General features: G+C 43.4%; 1 protein-coding gene across 6 annotated transcripts in view; it reads right to left on the bottom strand.

The window, feature by feature from the left end:
• LOC105835189 (protein tramtrack, alpha isoform) overlaps positions 1 to 20800 on the bottom strand; it is a 45754-nt gene that overhangs the window by 13184 nt on the left and 11770 nt on the right. For 5 of the 6 annotated variants that reach the window (XM_036293881.1, XM_036293883.1, XM_036293878.1 and 2 more), the window contains exons 2-4: positions 16014 to 16464; positions 14964 to 15705; positions 14807 to 14866 (exon numbers count right to left, since the gene is read on the bottom strand). In XM_036293881.1, the coding sequence (XP_036149774.1) occupies positions 14807 to 14866; positions 14964 to 15705; positions 16014 to 16232 (1021 nt within the window). In that variant the 5' untranslated portion in view covers positions 16233 to 16464. Of the gene's footprint in view, positions 1 to 2794; positions 9899 to 14806; positions 14867 to 14963; positions 15706 to 16013; positions 16465 to 20800 lie in introns of those variants that run through there. The other variant, XM_036293884.1, reaches the window with a different exon arrangement.

Here is a 20800-nt window from a genome sequence, read left to right as displayed (position 1 = left end):
ATTTACTTAATTAACACGTGTCTTCAAACCGTTAAAATTCTCACAGCAGTAGAACTAGAAGCGCTCGCTCGATTTAACAAAATTAATTTGATGTATTAATAAAAATTTAATAAAATTAGTTATTCAAAATAAACTAGCTCTATAAATTAGCTTTATAAATTTCGAATATTTTCTTTTCATACGCGTTTAATTAAGTGTTAATGTAATGTGAGAAAACAAAATTTTCTTCTCAATATTCCAGCGAGTCGTGGTCTAGAGAACATATTCTTTTCACTAGAGCAAGACCGGCGGCTTCACGTGCATCGTATAACACAATAATAATAACGTAAAAGTGGAGCTAAGAAAGGAAAGGAAAAAAGAAAAAAAAACAACGATTACTACTACATACGATCACTACGTTTGTTAGTGGCATTGGTAGTTACCTTTCCTCTCGAGTCAACGGGATTAGAAAGAAAAAAAAAATGCGAAACCGTCGTCGTCTTGTAGACGAAACGCGGAAAACGCTGGCCGCAAACATTTCCGCTTCCTCTTCCCTTTTTGAACACATATTTTTGTCACACTTCCCACGGAACTTTGCGCTCGTAACGAGACGACTGCAAATTCGCTTGACAAAGATGTTTTCACACTCCCTTTCTCTCTCTCTCTCTCACTCTCACTCACTCACTCATTCACTCCTCACTCACTCACTCACTCACTCATTCTCTCTCTCTCTCTCTCTCTCTCTCTCTCTCTCTCTCTCTCTCTCTCATCATTCACCAATGTATTAATACGTTAGGCACAATAGACTTACCGAGATGCGCGATAATTTGCCTTTCGCAGAATTTGTCAAAGGTACCGCTTTTTTCAAAAATAAGTTTTCTCGGAAAGTCGCCAGGTATACAAAATGTCCCGAAAGAAGCCACGAGAAATTTTGACCAAGTTAATTCAAATGATTAGACCTACTGAATTTTAAGCTGCACGCACGACTTTAAACATTTCATATTTCTGTTTTCACGGACTCTCCCCAAACATCCAGAAATTAAGTCTCTTATAATTTGCTATCGCCGCTACTCTTTCGAGACACCGTGTATAATCGGATTATATACGGATTATTCGGTGGATCGGCGAGATATTTAAGAATCTTCCGATTTACAATCTATTGAACACCGTTCTTTTTATTGATAATCATAGTCGAACAATCAGTGCATATAAAATATACTAAGTCTACCCAGCGTCAGAAAAGACTCGTCAGCTCTAGAAAAATTTGCTAAAAAATTTTCGCCTCCCCTCTCTCCTTCTCCTTATTCTTTTTTTCTCTTATTAAATTTTCGCCCTCTCGCGGGAAAGCAAATCTCTCCCTTATATTTGGCACTGAGAATGCGATCGTCGATCCGTCCCTTCCGATGAAGGGAGAGGGACGCGCGCGCGATATAACAATTTACTTTATTTCCTTTTTTTGTTCTCATTCGCCTCTCGCACTACAATCTTTGTCACTCACTTTTCCGTTTCTTTATTCTTTTTTTTTTTTCAACATTGTCGTTATTTTTTTATGACGCTTAAGAAAGGCACCGAACCGGGGACTACTTGCGCGATTTAAAACATCGGATCCCACATGAAGAGCACATGTTAAATCAACGTATTTGCGTTGCGCGTTTTCGCATTTAATCGCATTTACAAAAATCACGGAGGTCGAACGATCCCTTTTGCTTTCGATCCTCGCGATCGTCGATTCCTCTCCTCTCTTTTATAAGTGTTTCTTTTCTTTATTTTTATTTCTATTTTTACCCTCGTTTTCTGACGCATCGTCTCGAAACTGCAACGACGTTATATATAATAGATATTATCAACTAGCGCTAAAATATATTCGATATAACTTCTGTTTATATATATAATATATGTAATAATGATAATCGTAATAATAATAATAATAATAATCGCAATAATATATGTATGTATATATATATATATAATATATATATATATATATATATATATATATATGTACCATTTGTTTGACTCTCTCTCTCTTTCTCACACGCTTTCGTTCTCTGCATACGTGTACATTGGTACGTGGGTAATTTAATTGCGATAATAAACTATGATTCTTTTCTTTAATATATATAGATGTGTATATATATATTTTTTTAATTTAATATATATTATATTAAAATCTATTCGATAGTACAGTCTGCTTTTTAAGCCTCGTAAATTAATCTTCCTCACTTTTTCTGACTCTCTATTTCTTTCTTTCTTTCTTTCTTTCTTTGCGATGATGGGCTTATCTCTGCAACGATGCGTGTCGCGCGAGAAATCTACAAGAATAATCAATATGTATTGACTGGTGGTCTTCCCCCCCCCCCTCCCAAATTCGCGAGGGGAACAAACGCAAAATAAGACGAGAAATCTCGGCGCGAGACACCCATTGCGAGAATTCGCGCGCTCGTATAAATATAATATAATATAATATAATATAATATAATATATATATATTTATAATATATATACTCTATATCGTAATTTTTCACGACTCCCTCACTCGTCTCCTACTCATCTCTTACACGTCTCTCCCCAACAAGATCCATTAATTAAACACGCTCTAAGCGAACGTGTTTGTAACCCCATCGGCGAGACTATCGCACCCGCGATGAGAGCGTGAGAATGTGTTACGGTCGTAGGGAAAGCGCGGCAACCAAACACCGATGGTCTCGCGCATCCCTTCGAGATGCAGATAACAGGCAGTTGCAGACGCACAAGAGCTCACTTCTCGACTTCTGCGTACTCGGCTCGCGACGTTGCAATACGCAATAAAAATTCCTTTTTTTTACACGATAAAATTTCACACGATGCAATAAATTATATATGAAAATCCAATAGAGTTTGACGATAGAATTTGAACGACAACAACGACGCTATAAAATTTCGCAATACTATATATATGTACAATTTTTAACAAATACTCAACAAAATCTAATCCGCAGATCAGAATCAAATTATCGAACGTCGTACACAGAATATCCTCAGAGCTTACAAGCAACACGATACGTAGTTTTACGCGTATAAATTCCGAGGAAAGACGAAATTTTGACAATATGTAACTCAAGCGATGTAACATACGTCGCAGATGCAGCCGGCCGTCCTCGAGCAATCCCTCGCAACGTGACACCTCACCCCTGACTTATGAACACTTTTTACAATTTGAACACTAATTTTGTACGAATATACGGGGACCTGACGTCGTATGTATATATATAGCTCTTTTCTCTTATTTTTTGTACCTTCGATCTCTCGCGAAAAAGCTCCCCCTTTCCCCGTCTTCCCCTCGATTGTCCCCTTTCTACAATTGGCAACGATTGAAAGCGCTTTTTAACGACCTTAACTCTAAAAAAGTTTAACAACGTCGAGAAGGCAACGAACGTGAGCGAATTTCTCCTCCCTTTTAAACGCCTTTAAATTTGAACAACGAGAGCCTCAAGATCAGTCGCTGTGTCTTCACCGTGCATCTCTCCTAACAGCGATTTATCCTGATCACGAGCCTTCAGATGCCTGCAAGGGATCCACAGAGCGGAGCTCGAGAATCGGCGGTTCCGCGGCCTATCATCGCGTGTCGCGGATAGTGCTCTCTGTAACTGCTGCTCTGATTGCCAAAAGGATGTGATAACATTTGCAACAACATGCGAGATACGCTCGCCAACCTGCGTGTCATAACGTCATAAGAGTAAATTTTTGTGATATAAAAAGAGAAAATAAAGAAAATGTGATGATTCTTAAAAATCTCAGAAGCCTACAGAAACTCTAATAAAGACTTATTCTATAAAAAAAAAAAAACCGATTTCCACTTATATGTGATTCTGTAAATATGTACACAGGATGTTCCTAAGGTCTTGTCGAATGTATTAAGAACATTCTGCGGATCGAAGGAACGTCAAGCGAAACTTCAGCGATGATAAATAATATTTTATATATAATAATTGCTACAAGCTACCACGTGTGTATATGTGTAGTAAACCCATGATCCTTTGGTATAAGTTTATATTTTCTAAAAAGCGCGGAAGAGAAATTTGCAAAATGTGAGAACGATAAAAATCATGTCGATCTCCAGTTCTCACATCCTTTTTCGCGCTTCTCACGCAGACATCGACTAGGGTGAATCAAAAGCTATTATTGTACAAATTGATAAAATCGCGATCCTCAGAAACGGCACCGGCAAGAGACCCTGCAGGTCTCGCCATTAAAAAATGGGGAGAGAAAAAAAACAACAGACGGCTATAACAATGCTAAATCCGATCTATCAAAATCAACACGTTCGAATTTGAAAAAATTGCAACGTCCCAGAAAATAAATTTTTGAAAAATTGTCGATCACGCGTCACGAGGACCTGCAGGTGTTCTCTTCTTCCCGGTGATCCTTTCCTCTTGATAACCCTTCGCGTCCTTCCCACCCTTTAATTAATTGAGTTAGTCTTAGCCTCTCAGTGATTATCAAATGTGAGTGTATTTAATTATTTGCTTGCTTCTCCTCGTCTTTCTCCTCTCCTAAAAAATCGATATAAGCTGTCTAGCCGCTGCCTCTTTGCACTTTTTGTTTTTTCCCGTTTTTCATGAGAATCTAACCAGTTCCTCCGATTCCTTCGCATACGCACACACGTTGAACAGGCGTTGGATGGGCTTGTGACAAACCCGTCATAAAACCAGGCCGTGACCGTCCCTCTTCACCTACCCTTGGCGCGATTTTTCTCTAAAGGGTCTCTGTTCAGGGTTTCTACCATTTATAGACGCTCTTTGGTCCAACAGGTTTCGAATATTGCGAATAATAATTGACCTGACGGCGCGAGATCCTGCCGTCCCAAGGAATATCGGTTGCCAAATTTTCGATTATAATTATATGTATAAAATCTTGAAAAAAAAAAAAAAAGAGGTATATTATGAATAAATAAAACTTTTCAAACTCTCAATTCTTAAATTTTTTATAATAAATCATTTTAACATGGCATTCAATTTTTTGTGCCTAATATTTTAAAATATTATAATTTAATAAGCACGATATATATATTAAATATTCATTAGACTCAATAAAACGAAAGACTAAGTCTTTCTAACTTACGTACAATAATGAATATGTTGTCATGATTAGTTAATTATTATCTAGCTATTGAGCACTCTTCGATATAGAATAAACTATAAATTTTTTATATAATTCATCATTGCGATATGTAAATTATCTGACAAAGATCTGCATTTTTTATTGGCACCGCATATCCTGGGCGCTTCTGAGGTCCGCGGAAGATTTCTCCAGGACATTTCCGTCCCTTCTCGCTTGGGATAAATAATCTACAAGGGTCAGTAAGAAGCTCTTTGGTCCATCGAAGTTTCAAATATATTGCGGATAATTGACCTAAGTGCGCAAAAATCCACGGCACGGCCCACTAACCATCTCTCTTAACATTTACAAAACAACAACCCCCTTCCCCCTTTCGCCATTTCTTTTACCCAACACAAACTTGTCCCTTTAACAGGTCCCTTTCGTTCTCCTACGTCTACTGCGCTATCTTTGCTGCCTTTATCTAACTGATATTATAGAACTTTCTATTCACTTAAAAATACGCTCGGATCGCAACATAAGCTTAGAAGGTTCCGTAAATAAACGTGAAGCAAGTACTCTCGATAACTTTTCTCTATCACCTAAGGATTACGTTTCAATTTCATAAAACGTTTCTTCGTGTTTGAGGTAGCGTTCCAATCTCACGAAAATTTTTCTATCCGGACGCGACATTTCTACAACATTGGTCGGTTACTACCTAAAGTTTAAAAACTTAAGAAACCTTAATTTGAAAACACCGCAATGTGTTCCTTCGATGAAACACGAGCGAGAGTACTTATCCCAGGTCACATCGCGGAGCCCACTATTGCTTCTGATGACGATCCGGCTCCCTTACGACTATAACTCTTTTGTTATCTTTGCAACGCTAGATACCTCTTGTAATAACCAACGAACAACACTGGTCGACCCGGGGCCCGTTCAACCCCACCGCGCGTTAAAGTAACAACGAAGATCTCCGTTATTTGCAATAACTGATTAATAGTAGTAGAGATAATAATAATTATAGTTATTATGTAGCCTCTAGTCGTCTAACGTCTATGCCCAACTAGTGAAAAATTTGTATATAAATCGTCTCGCCCCTCTCGCGGCGGGAGGGCGCTCGACGGAGTGTAAGGTGCAAAATATAGTAAGCTACGATCTCGTACTTTTAGTGCTTTTTTTCTTCTCGCGACTAAGCCTCTAACCGCCACTACCGTACCACCGTGCAGCCCGCCTCGGTTAATGACAACAGTTCTTATTCGATTGTTTAGATAAAACTGCAAATCCCAAAGAATAAAATAATAGAGTTATATATACATGTATATTTCTTTTTAACTGTGTGTAAAAATTATATGGACCAATACTGACTATCCAAGGCCCAAAGGGGCTAGATTTGAGAACTTGGTGAACTTCGAATGGAAAATATAGTTTAAATATAAAATTAATTTTTAAAAAGTTTAAATAATTGATTCAAAGCTACTTGCACTCTGATTAAAATTTGTAGAAGCTATTAAAAAAATAAAAACTCTTAATGAACAACTTAGTGATAGCGATCCAATAATAAGTGAGATGTAATATGCTATGAATTTCATTCATAAAACGATAGATATAAATGCCTAACGAGCAAATGTATATTATGTATAATATATAACCATTATAAATATACAATATAATATATAACCGATGTTACGTTCACCAGGCTCTCAACTTAGCACCCCGGCTCCACATCTGAAAATAGATTCAGCCGAACAGGACAGGGCGGTCCGGCATGGCGGCGTTAAGTTACTACTAAGGTGCCTTCAGTCTATCCAATGTCAGTACTATCTTGTATTTGGTGTCGTTAAAACCGTCCCTCTGCAGTCTTTCGCGAGATTGCGCGCTTTCCCCGTTCCGTCCCTCCGCCCCTTTTACTATCGCTCTCCAAAAAAAAAAAAACAAAATGCCACCCGCGCGGCATTCTTCCCCATGATTCAAACGGCTCAACAACAACATGGCGAACGGTCATCGATACATATATGTATTGCATTTACTCAGTCTACGTAGTTTCCTTATTATTTATATCGCGCGTGCGCGCGCACGTTTTTCGCCCTGATTCGCCTTCTTTTCGTCCTTCCTTTTATAGCCCCTTCTATTTTATATATATCTATATATATATGAAGAAAGAATTCGATAAGTCCCCTACAAGTTAAATTAAGTTTCTCTCAATAGTTCAACAATTACGTAACAAATTACTATATGTAATTGGTATTATTATATGTAATTGGTGTGTTTAATATCCTACACTTTGACTTGCAAGAGCTTGACTTCTTTATTGCTATACCTTTTTTAGCGTAAATCACTCCATGTAATTTTTTCAAAAGATAACTTCAAGATACTTTCTATCAAATATTGAAAATTGCTTTCTTTTTTTTTTTTAACCAGGCGTAAAGACTCGTGTTTAAAGAACACGAACAAAAGATGCGTAAAACACGCGCGCGCGCACCTCGTAGAAATGTATCGCCGAGCTGCGTCAGCTGGCGTGTTTGATTCTTTCTGCAAACGTAATATAGTCAGGCAATATAGTAAATATACTCTTTCTTTCTCTCCACATTTTGCATTTACACGATATCTCTCCTTCTCCTTAATTTGCTACGCGACAACCGGTTTTTTCTCTTACAACTGATCATCCTTTGTATGAAGCTGAACCGCGTTGAGACAACGCGTCGGTTAGATTTATACAAACATTGTTTACGTTGCGGTACAAAGCCTCTATCTTCTTCCGTTTTTTACATCCGCCTCGCCCCGTCTCTTTGGAGCGAACGCGGTAAAGCTCGTTTATTTTGTAACTTTAATGCCCGTTGCTTGTTACGTGCGCGCGAATTGTTCCTGAAATTTCCGGCACTGCTGAAGCTCGATCTCTCGGAAGAAGACGGACGTTGCGTAATGCCGTAGCGTGCGCGTGTGGGTCCTCGAAGGCACGGAGATTGATAAAGATAACTAGGACTAACACTAAGACCAGGATCAGAACCAGGAAAGAACCTGGAACAGGGATAAAAATTCAGGGCAATTCGCGTTACACGCAGTGAAAGCTGCCCTTTTCACTAACAGGGTACTAAAGAATACCGTCAAAGATTCGACGTTATATGGTATACGCTAATACGTTTAAGTATCGTATAGAAGTTATTTCAGCAATTGCTTGACTCGTCGTAGTGCGTATTGGACTTGGTCAGACCCGCGCCCCGCGGATCATTACGCAACGTCGATACAACCCGATAGATCAGCTTCGTTTAATCATTTGAGCGACATCGCGTGTCTCTAAAATGTTCCTTAAAAAAATTCTGCAGCTTGGAAGTAGAAGATACTACAAACGTTTGATATTTGAATATACTGAATATATACGGATAATACTCCTCTTCCAAGGCATAGATTTGGTATCAAGACATTGAGCTAGTCGCATGCGAGATGCATGTCGTATCGCAAACGTGTAACATTAGAACGGCAAAACGTACTTCGTACGTATTTCGCGAGACGTTCACCGTAAATTAGAGACGATTAACATGGCCAAATGATTAATTCGTGTAAACACCGGAAAGATTGCCATGGAGAACGCTCGCGCAAAAACTGAGAACTGTGTGCTCCGGCGATGACGTTCATAGCTTTGAGTCTTGCACACCCACCTGTCCTCCGCGTTCTACCCGCCCCCCTCTCTTTTGGCCATTTCGGTACAGCCACATCGTAAGATCAGCCACTTGCCTACCTACTTGTTTACTCGCTTATTCGCATCTATCTACCGTACTTTTCTCCTTCCGCTCACACAGGAACGCGCTGACTTCATTCGAGGCACTACTCTGGCCTCTTTCATGTTTCTCTCGAGCTTCTCTGATCTCCTTCCTCCTCCCTCATCTTCACATTCCTCGAGTCTTTATCTTCTTGGCAAGCACATAAGGCTCGCAAATCTGCCTGTGACGTTCATCCGTCATAGATCAGTCATTTCCTTCTTGGTACCATAATTTATGACACCATTAATTTCAGAATCTTTGTCCTTTCTATCCGTTAATCACCGATATCAACGTTTCTCGATAACGTAGAAAATCTTGGTGTCACGAATTCTTGAAAATCTATTTCGTAATGTATCATATCATGGTACAATATTATAAATGATATCGCATGGCGTCTCACAGCGTTTCCGGCATCACGAGATTTCGCGCGAAGTGCAAGAAACGTGGTCCGAGGGAGGAGGCAGGACGAAAGGGCGCCCAGCCGGCGATGGTCTACCGCGGCTGACCCATACTGCTGCTACTATTGCTGCTGCCACTATTGTTGCTGAGACTCATGTGAGGCTTAAGGCTATGTATGATCTTGACGTGGGCGACCATGTTGTCTTTCCTGGTGAATTCTTTGTAACAGACCGGGCAGGGATAGTACTTGACGTTAGGCTTGTGCGAGGTGACGTAGTGCCGGCAGAAGTTGCTGATGTGTGTGTATGTGCGATGGCACACGGTGCACCGATAAACGTCGCCCTCCTTCACGCAGAAGTCCCGCACCGAGCCTTCCGTGCGCTCGTTCTCGGCGAACGATTCCCTCTTGAACGAACCCTCGAAGTCGCTCTGACTGATTTCCGCCTCGTTGGACATCACGCTAAATATGGCACTGCTTATGCTGTCCTTCGACATCGTCTTCGTTTCCATCTCGGTGTCCGAGTGTTGCTGCTGCTGTTGCTGCTCGTCGCCCGTGGCGGTCGACGCGGCCTTACCCTGCAGCGTCGACGTGCTGAACTCCTTGCGAAAGCATCGCTCGAAGTTGATGCGGATATGAGTCGGCGGCTCGCCGCTATCACCACCGCCGCTCGACGTCTCCTCCAATTCTGAAAACGAAGAGACCTCGATCCTTTAAATTGCCCTCTAGCATCCGCGCGATATAATGTATTGTCGTGCAAGCATTGGATGCGCGGTAGAATTCGTTTATCAGAAGGCCAATCTTTAAATTTTGCTCGTAACAAGCTTTTTTTCCAGAACGGTATTCCAGACATTTTTGGAATGATCGATTCTCCCAATATTATATCTCTGAGCGTATCGGATCCTCCGAAGAATCCGCGTCAGTACAGATCGGTCTCTTGACTCTTTACATATAACTGAAGATCGTGTTGCTCACCAAAGTCATCTCCATATCTTTACGACTATATTATGTAAGAATATCGTTGCACGATCGCTTCCGTTTGCACAAACTCTTCTCCGCGGACGTTCTGATAAACGGAGTTCTACTGCGCATCTTGTGACTAGGTATCTCTGTGTACTGTATTGGCACAACGTATTTCTCTATATTTGTGGGGGGAAGCAAGAGGAAGGGTAGAGCCAGCAAAAAAGTCACCGTATTTGAGAATCGGCCGTCTCAGTCAACTTCTGTCCCGCGTTAAAAAGATACTTCACGGCTCCGACACGCCCTCTCCATGTCGTCCCCGCCCCCGCGCTTGTCGTCCTCATATCCCCCTTCAGACAGAACTCTCTTACACTTTCACGCATCCTCTCACGCCGGTTGCAAAACCGTACAGTTCCCGGCAGCATCAGTCTTTCCCTCTTTCCCTCCCTGAACTCCCATCTAGCGCTTTTCACGCTTATCCTTTCTCACACGCACGCGTACCTCGTGTCTTCCGCCACGCATCCACATCACATACATACACACGCACCCCCCCCTCCCCCCCTTATCCGGTGAACATTTCACACGCACTTGCATACCCGCGAGCACACGTACAAGCCTATAAAAAATTCACGTATATATGCGGGATGTGGCACAATGTGGTACTCTCCACTCCGATTGTAGATTCCGAAGGGGGAAACTGAGAATTATCGTTCGAACGTCGATAATCTTCGAGTCGATGAATGATCAAAGTCAACTTTGATCGGGCCAATCAAGGTGCTTCACGCCCTCGCGGCGCGTTCAATCGACTTCGTCGACTCGTAGACTCGTAGAACTACAGACGTGTAGACGTTCGAACAAAAAAAAAACAAAAAAAAAAAAAAAACAAGGTCGTCGATCTAGGCCTGTGTAATTCAGGGATTGAAGTAGAGCTCGTGCATGATGCTCCCAATCTTGGAATCTACGATCGGTCGTGGAAAGACACACCGTATTGGCACTCCGACGGGCACAACCCGTATATAACGCGGTTATTAGGCAACCACGCATATGCAAAATTGATTAATGGATTTATCAGCGGTATTACACATGTACACACTTTAATCAATCCCCTCCCCGCCCCCATCGGTCCAAGTGCGTCCAGTCAGTCTGCTTGTATCCATCTCTACGGGAAAACGATCCATCGAGATCGAGGACATTCGAGAGAAAAAAAAGCAACTTCTCTTTTCTCCTCCTTGCGTGTTTCAGTCGATCGATATATATATATATTTTTTTTTTACTTTTGTGAAATTTCATTCGGATTTTTAATACACGTGATTACTTCTAACAACATATCGTTATCCGCTTTTGACTTCCGGCGTCACATCCTTCTACGTATTCGGTTTTCTCTTACTCCGGCACTCTTTTCTCGGAAACGGTTCCGTCTTTTCGTTCTATCTACTTAGGCATCTATGGATTTCGACTTCGATCCGTTTTTTTCGTTCTACGTTGGTTTTTTTTTTTTCGTTCTAGCGGCTGGCCTCCCTAGCTCCCTCGCTTCCCCCGCGCAAAGCTTAAAAATCTCTCAGAAAGATGGTGACTCAGATAATCTCAACTCACCTGCGCCAAAAGTGAACAAAGCGATCACGGTCACTATTGAAACGAGATCATCTCCGGCGACATCTTCGAAGCACTCTCTTTCCTCTCTCTCTCTCTTTCTCTCTGTCGCGCGCGCGCGCACGTAATACATTTTTTTTTACAAATAGGAAAAAAGAAATGTACGGCACACTACTCCTCTCTCTTCTGATTTCTCTCTTGATTTGTTCCTTTTAGTTTTAAATGTTATTATCTATCTATCCTGCTTCTACTTTTATCTCTCACTTTGCTATTCACCTTCTCTCATTGTCGTCGTTATCGTCTAAAGTAACGAGAAAAACGCAAGAGAAGACGGAAACGATAAACCTGCCGACAATGTGTCGTCCGTTGTTCACATTCTCATCATTATCATCGTAATCATCATCGACGCGTTTACGTCTCTCCTCTCTTCCTCTTTTTGTCTTTTCGCGATTTAAAAAAAAAAAAGTGAAACTCCTCTACTCTATTCTTCCTCGCAACGAACGAGCGTAAAAGAAGTTAACCAGCGTTCAAGGTGTGAAAAATCAGACAATAAAAAAAAAGTAAGCACCGCTAAAAGCTGGCTCCACCCCCTCCTGTTACCATTGGCCAATGGCAGCGAAGCGTTTTTTTTATTTATTCCATTCGTGCGGAAAAGAGAGCGATGGGGTGAACACGGTACGGGGATGTTAGCGGAGAAGTTTTACAGGGTTAGGGCCAGAGAAGGTTCGAGACATCGAACTGAGCGACAGGTGCGGTGCGGCGAAAGAGAAGACACAGATTTGATCATGAAGTGGCGAGAGGTGGCTGATTCTGTGTGTGCTACTGAGAACGGAGGGGAAATGGGAGGATAGAAATGAAGCGCTGCGCATTGGCCGAGCGTGAGAATTACGTATGGGTTTATATTATATTATATATATATATGTATGTATCTAGATATATCTATATATTATGTACGTCGTCGACGAGAACAACGACTCGACGGCGCGAGTTGCAATAATGGGTTAAATCAGAGATTATTTAATTTCGCAAACGTTCGCACAGAGGGGAGAAATCCTTTCCCTTTCCAGGTTTTCTGTTCTTTCGTGGGGTGTCATAGCGACAACACCTTGGACGCGAACTCTCGATTAAAGATTAAACGACAGCTTTCCGTTTATCTTGCTCTCTCTTTCTCACACACACTCACACACACATACATGCGTCTTCATTCTCTCACTTTTTATGGGCGCGTTTTCGATTTTCTCTTACTATATTCTCTTATATTCCTTTCTTTGTCTCGATTTTAATCTCGCGACTTGAACGCGCCACACACGCGCGTATCGATCGATGCCTCGACATCCCACGTGCTTCAACAAACGCACCGCTTCGCGCTTGCCCTCGGAAAGGGAAATAATCTTTACTGCCGTTTACGTTTTTATCTCGTCGGGAAATTGCTCTAATTTCTTTTCCTTTTCACGTTTGCTCCGGACGCGGATTTTTCTCTCGCGTCGGAATTTTTATTCTACCTCTTTCTTTTGTCCTTTCGTGTGCGTTTTGTTTCGAAAATGGTTCAGAGAATAAGCGCGAGAGATTTCGAAGCGCAGCCAACTCTGGTCAGCGCGCCGCGATTAAACGGGATCGCGGTTTTTCTTTCCGAAACTGATTCGCGAGGGTCACGAGTCCTGGCTAGCTCCTAAAAAAGAGATTAAAAAAAAAAAAAGTCGGAAGGAGCGCGCGCTTACAGGAGCACGACATCGACTGGCCGAGCCAGCTTGGCAAGGCAGCCCACAAGAAAAGTCTGAAAAGTTCAAATTCATTAGCAGCACATGAGGATAAAGCGTCGTCGTCCGCGGCGACGACGACGCGCGCGCGCGATTAGAGACGGTAGATCCGCGCGCGGTGCGCGAAATGTGACGCGAAGTCTGTTACAAAGTATAAAGTATTCGATCGGGGGAGAGCCCAACCGGGGATCGGGTCTCCCGATTCTGAGATTCTCAGACGTCGTCGATCGACCTCGACGAATCGTGCGAGAGAGCCGTAAGAGTCGTTCTCACGTAGAGAGTCTACAGCGTCGTCCGTAATGCCGAGCAAGGTTCGTTTGCTCGCTTGCTTGCTTGCTTGCTCCTCGGGGGCGCGTTCACAAGAAACGAATAAGCATTCGGACGGCACAAAAGCGGATTCTTTCTTTCCCCCGTCTTTCGGGTTCGCACGGAGAAGAATATTCGACGGGGATCGCAGCTCGGCGTTATCCAAGTTTTTAATGCGCTCGATTTGAATATTTATTTTAACTTCGCAATTATTACAAACTTATTAAAAACGAGCAGACATTGTATAGTTTCGTTCTTTTATTTTTTTTCAACTATGAGATTTAGAAACGACAAGATGCACAACGAGCCAAGATAACATTCTTCTCCGCGTTATGGGAATCACATTTCACACCATGCTAAGACATCTGGTGGGGCGTCGTTCCACGAATTAGAGATTCGCGAATTTTATCTTTCGCATTCATAAACTTATGCGACTGAAACGACTATGGTTAACCCTCAGGCGCACGTTGCGTTTTAGTGCTTGTGACTTACCTTGTATAATTTTCAAGAATGCATCTTCAAAATCAGGAAATTAGATTTACAAGAATGACAAGACATTTTTCTTATCGCAACGTTGCGCTCGTTTGAGGATTAAACAAAAAATTAACTCCAACAGATCTATTATATAAATCCTAAATTTTAATGGACACAAAAGCTAATAAAATGATTACAAATTTACGTGTAAAAGAACAGTCAAATCTGAAGGAGTTAATGTTAACTAGGTACACATTACATTTATATTGGCACATTTCACGATAAAAATTGTGCATGAATAATTATGTAATTAATTATCTAATTGTATACGATTTAAAAAACGCGTGCAGCTCTCCGTTTGGTAAGATACGCTACGGTATCTGAGGGATGCTCAGGTAAACCACTGTAAAATTCGCGTGAAATTTATCGTTTGCGCTGTATCAGGGATTGTATTAGCAATGCAAGGCTTCTCTGTCATTGAAGTCAAGTAAGCTAAAAAGGTCTCTTACCTTGCTTAAAACCCTCACTCCCTTGCCTACTGTGCGGCCGCGCGAATGTCTCATCCGAGGCTAGAATCAATAATAACGACGAAACAATCAGCCCCCGGTTCTCAAATTTCAGTTCAACAGTTATATCGCGCATTATCGCGTTTCGCTCGCTTCATACCTTGCGCCGAGGTGCTGGGCGTCGGTTCCGGTTCTCGTTTGACCCGCGTGACTGGTGGCTCCGGTGTATCGGTACCGTTTTCCGTAGGCTCGTCTCTCCTCGCCGACGATGATCCCGAGGAGGCCGTGGCGGCGGGATTACTGGCGGCCGTCGCAGAATTGTTATTGTTGGAAGAGGCACCGGCGCTTCTCACGTTGCCGTTGCCGCTAACTTCGCTCTGAAAGTCCAATCCCATCTTCATTTCCATCATCTCGGGCGAGCCCTGGACTAGATCGGCACCAGAGCAGGACTGCAGCTCTTGACCGCCGACTTCGCCAATCGGCGTGTCCGACGAACCGCTTAACTTCCTGGGTCTGCCACGTTTCCTCTTGGGCGCCGTCAGCGCCGAGCCAAGCAACGGATGGCTGGACATATGATGGAACCTCTTCTGCGCGACATGATGATGATGATGCGAACCGATTTGGTTGATCCGATGGAGACTGGGCGGCGGCGGCGCCACCGCGTTCTGATTGCTGTTCAGCAGCGAGGACGTGATGCTTGGCAAATCACATTTGTCCTCGTTCACCTCGGTCAGGCCCTTTATCCTCAGGGACTCGGCGACCCGCAGGAAAGCGGTCAATCGATCTTGATCGACGCTCACTTCACCGCGGTACATAAAGTCCAGGAGACTGCGCATGTCCACATATGGAACATCCTTGAGAATGACTATCGGGTGCTTGTCGGGATGACCAACGAACAGGGCCTGTAAATATATCAAATATAAATTACCACAGCGGTTCAAAAATTGTAATCCCCTTTTTTAAAATAAATATTGCAAATAGCACGTGACAATTCTACAGTACAATATACGTCTGTAAGACTATTACTTATATGTCAATGTCGATAGATTCCAATTATAATCTATCATAAAGTTCATTCGAGATACTGTCTCTATTGCGAAATGATAAATTATGCGCGACAGTTATTGGCTATAATTCATTAACTGTCGTCTACAATTCGATGTTCATTTATCTAAGTAAATTACAGGCACGAAAAGTTAGCGAGGCTCACCTGAAAGTAGGGGCTACACGCCGACAGCACCATCTTATGCGCCCTGAGTAACTGGCCCTCAACGGCCAGCGTGACATCGACGAACGACTCGTCGTGTAACAGCTGGTCGAAGACGGAGAGCAAATTGCTCTGGTGGTTGTTCCAGCGCAGACAAAATCTCTGCGACGCCATCGCTTCGCTTCTCAGATCCGCCAGGTTGCCGTTGATGTCCGCTAACATGGGGGGACCTGGCTGTTCGTCGCCGCTTTGCCGCCGTTACCACTGCCACTGCTGCCGCCGCCACTTCGTCCTCGTTCCTTCTTCTTTTTCTGTTTCTCCACACCACCACCACCTTCCTCTACGACGACGAAGCCGCTCGCTCTTGCTCGTGATGCTGCTCCTTCTACTACTCGCCCTCGCGCTGCTCTGCTCCTCATCGGCCAAGAATTATCGTGCCCGTCTTACTCGTGATCTGTCGCAGAATAACAGTAACATGAAGGAGACGTGTCTTATTCAATTCAATTATTTTTAAGTGTCAACTCCAAATCTCAACTTTATTCTGGCAAAATTAATTTTAAAGTTCAAAATATATTGATTATTTGTGCCATTGTTGCAGTACGTTATGAAAAAAGTTAATATAACTTCGTACTAAAGTACGTTGAAATGTTTTTGGCAAGTGAAAAAAGGATTGAAGCAGGTGCTGCGAGCGTCCAAAGCCGCAAAAGCGACTCTGAAGAAAGGAGGAGGAATACGAGGATGGAGGATGAACGTGGGACGCGTGACCCTGGAGGGCGTAGGCAGAAAACGAATAGGCGAGTCACTCGGCTCGTGTGTGCCTTTTATGCAATTCTCTCCTCTCACCCCTTCCAATTGCGGTCATCACGTACGTGACATTTTATCTCTAGATGAGAGGTGAGAGACGATCTATTGAAATCTAATAAAGATGAAAATATTCTCCTCTGTTTCCATTAAAATGTAATCTGCAATTATTTGCATTTCTTCACTTCCAATATTTTTAAACTGAAGCTATTGATTAATTACTGCCACGTACAATATTCAATAATTGTATATGTCACTTTTACGATATTGTAATTCTTTCGAGTATTTTGTCTCTTAACGGATTTTTTATTTTTTCGTTTAATTTTGGTAAAACCTGTTTTTTATAACATCACCGACATGAAGGTATTTTTTTTCATACATTCGCCGTATATTTTCATGTTGGCGTAATACATCTGTGTCACAGCAATATAGCGGGATGAAAATAATGATCAAAAGAGAGACGGAGGAAAGCTTCGGTCTCTCCAGTCGGATCGTCGCCATGGAGAGAAGAGGTCGTCGGGTCGGCCGAGGGAATCAATAGCATTTTCTACGCATTCGGATCGATACCGGGACCCGCTGGTGCTTTCGCGCGCAAATCACGCTACACCGTATGTAGATGGCATCGTGCGAGACAGATAGGACCTTCCTGGAAGCGAGAAACGAGAACGGGAAAAGGGGAGTTCGACATATTAAATTGAATTACTCGATAAATCAGAAACAAATACTTTAAAACACGGCACACAGCTGAGAATCGCTGCTCTTGTAACTTTAACTTTCCGATTTTAAATTCCCATTCATTCGGTGATCGCGGTCGACTCGCGTGCCGATATCGTCCACCTGCATCGCGCGTGCACGCCGCTGCATATGGCGCATGGATGCAGGATGGTTGCGCGACCTTGTGCGACCTTGTCGGTGACCAGAGCGCGAGTGTACGTACGGTTTTCGCGGTGAATGGCAGCCGACACCATGGGGAGGCGAGGGAGGCAAGGCGGTGCAGCGGCCCGAGAGAGAGAGAGAGAGAGAGAGAGAGAAAGAGAGAGAGAGAGAAATGAGGAACCGATCTTTAACGATTGACGACTCTGCCGGGAGAACGCGTCGAATTATACTGCATCCGCGATCAATTAACCCGCGAAAGCGAAAAACGCCCGCGGCGAGATCGGGTTACGCAGCCAATCGCAAAAGCCTGCCGCGCCGGGAGACAAGCTCCGGGGAATTCTCGATGTCGAATTAATGATACGATAATTCCGAAACACCTGTGATAATTTTCAGAAAGAAACGCGTCGCGCGCGATAAGCAAGTGCGAGCCGGGGGCTTAAATAGGTCGAGACAACAATCTCTCTCTCTCTCTTACGTATGCTTTTGTAACATTTCGTTTAACAGTTTTAATGGCCTGTCGGAAAAAATAAATGTATGTATTGTACCACGTCTTTCGATTTCTGTTAGTTTTAATTTCGTAATTTGGGACTGATTTCCGAGGCTAACCGCCGCCGGCAAAACTATTCACGTAGACCAGGGTTCGTTCTCTGTGGGTTACACGTATTCCCGCGTCGTTCACTCTTGCGTCAAATTGACTTTCGTGTTATCCGAAACCTGGCTTTGTCAGGGAAATACAGAGACAGAAATAAACTCCCCGTTGTGCGCCGATCAATGGGCGCGAGCCGTGTCGAAGTTAACATAACTAAATTCCGCTCGAACTCTAGCATCGCGGGGGTCAAGTCCCTTTGGGGGAGAATTTGCGAAAACCTGCATAATGTTACACACAAGCCTCGATTTTACACAAACGGTAAGTGCACACGAGCGTCGGCATCGCCCGGACAATTACGATGTTCAAAATATTTAACGAGTCATCACGCTTTGCCCTTTACGCCGTTTTGTCTCGTTCGCGACGAAACGTAATTATCTCTCTTGTTGACGCGCGTCGGAGTAGTATCGATGTCTCGCGATTTTCATGGGAAGGAGAGGCGATACCTGACGAGGGGGAGAAGGAAGGAACTCGTCGCCGGCAGACGCAAAAATGAAGATCACGACGACAGTGTACACAACTGCGTTCCCCGAAACGGCAGAGCGCATCGCGGGTAAAAACCGGCATTGAGTGTCGGGATGCTCTCTTGCTCTCATGTTTACTTAGCCGCTCCGATACTTGCGCGATACTCCGGCCGGTTTCTCTCTCTCTCTCTCTCTCTTTTTTTTCCATTCTGCTCTTTCCTTCTATTTTTTTTTCTTTTACGGCTCGGGCGCGCGCGCGCGTGTGCAAAGAGGAGACCCAAAGTATATGAATTCGATGACGCCGCGAGATTAATTCGATATTGCTTCATCCAAACCGGCGCAAACATTATAATCGCAAATGTTGAATGCGATTATCAAGAAAAATATATTATATAATTTTAATTGAAATAAAATTGCTATAACTTTGTAAGATTTATATTTCCAAATTAATTCTGGGATGTATTCCTGATGGAACATTTTACACACAAGTGCGAAATATTCCGTCAGCTCGCATGTTGGAACGACGCAAATAAAAAACGCGTTATAATCGCGCATATTATTGCTCACACAATCTCGCATTTACGATTGCTGAATGATTAATTCATTTTCCGCGTAAGCTCGATTAAATAGTAGCAATAATAATAATAATAATAATAATAATAATAATAATAAGATTATCCTTTCAAGTATTTAAATCCATCACAAGTAATAACTATTTATCGAATCTATCTTCCCACGTTCTCGACCTCTTTCGTATCTCACATTTCCCATTGTCGACACCCGTGTTATGCGTGTCGTACGATGAAACGCTGCCCCGTCGTGATGGACTGTTCTTGCTTCCTAATATTGGCTGTACATTAATTTCTAGACGAGACATACGCCTTTGCACCGCTCATCCTACAAGTCATGGCGCGCCATGCACGCCTACACGCGTGCGCGTGCACGGGCGCATAGTGGAACCTGCACGTCGCGCGTTAGATCAGCGATTCTCAACTAGTCTCGAGAGTCGAGATGCTCATCGCAACCCTATCTATCATTCCGGTCGACGGTGGAAAAAAAAAAAAAAAACACGTCGTGTAGCAACAAGACGGCCGAAGGAAATGTTATGTAACACACCACGCGAGGCGGATAAGCTGAGAATTCAATGGCGCGCATTTACAATTACTTCGTATCGCGATGAATGATGGGAGGCTGAAACACTACTACCGAATTCGACGATTATAGTCGCCGAACGGCCGTCGGGAGAGTCTTTCGGAGCCTGCGCGTTCCGATTTGTTGTTGTAAACACATCGCGAGATACCGATAATCCCGCCAATCCTGCGATATGACGGGCGAGCGCGCGCGCGCGCGCGCGCTCGCGCGGCGGCTGCATTCCCGCGAGCGCGCGAGGCGCTCTCATGGCCACGCGTTGCGTAATCAGCGCGACGGAGTGGTCACGCCGCGCGCGAGGTACAAAACGAACAACGACAAACAAACGGGCGTCGTCGTTACACGCAACTCGCCGCTCCGGCGCGCCGCGTGAATACCGCTGCGCGTTTCGGCCGATTTCGGCCGCGATCGGCCGTCCCCGGCGCGAAATAGCCGCCTCTCTCCCTCTCGATCTCTCTTCCTCCTACGTCTCGCGCGCCTGCGTTCTTCTTCCGCGTACTTTGCGAGGATACCGCGCGTTTCCGCAAAAACGGGCTGACGGCGGTTGACTTTACTCCGTTCGTGGCGAGAAATCACGCTCCGCCCTTCCTCATCCCTTTCTCCCGTTCTTTTTTATTCTCATCAAGTTATAAATTGCCCCCAAATAAAATTTACGAGCCTCAAACATTTCGATCATTAGAAATTCGCGGCGAAGTTGTGCTCCTGTGCACAGTAAACATTTGTCCGCTCCTCCCCTTCTCTCTCTCGCGCGCCCCGAAATGCATCGACGACACAATAAACACGTCTCCTTTCTTTCTCTTTACTTCTCGCGAGTGTTTTTTTTTTACTTGTCTCTACTCGAGTCCTTTCCTTTT

The sequence above is a fragment of the Monomorium pharaonis genome, chromosome 11 (genome assembly GCF_013373865.1).
Source record: "Monomorium pharaonis isolate MP-MQ-018 chromosome 11, ASM1337386v2, whole genome shotgun sequence".
In the NCBI taxonomy this organism is placed as follows: domain Eukaryota; kingdom Metazoa; phylum Arthropoda; class Insecta; order Hymenoptera; family Formicidae; genus Monomorium; species Monomorium pharaonis.
This window is presented reverse-complemented; position numbering and strand designations above follow the sequence as displayed.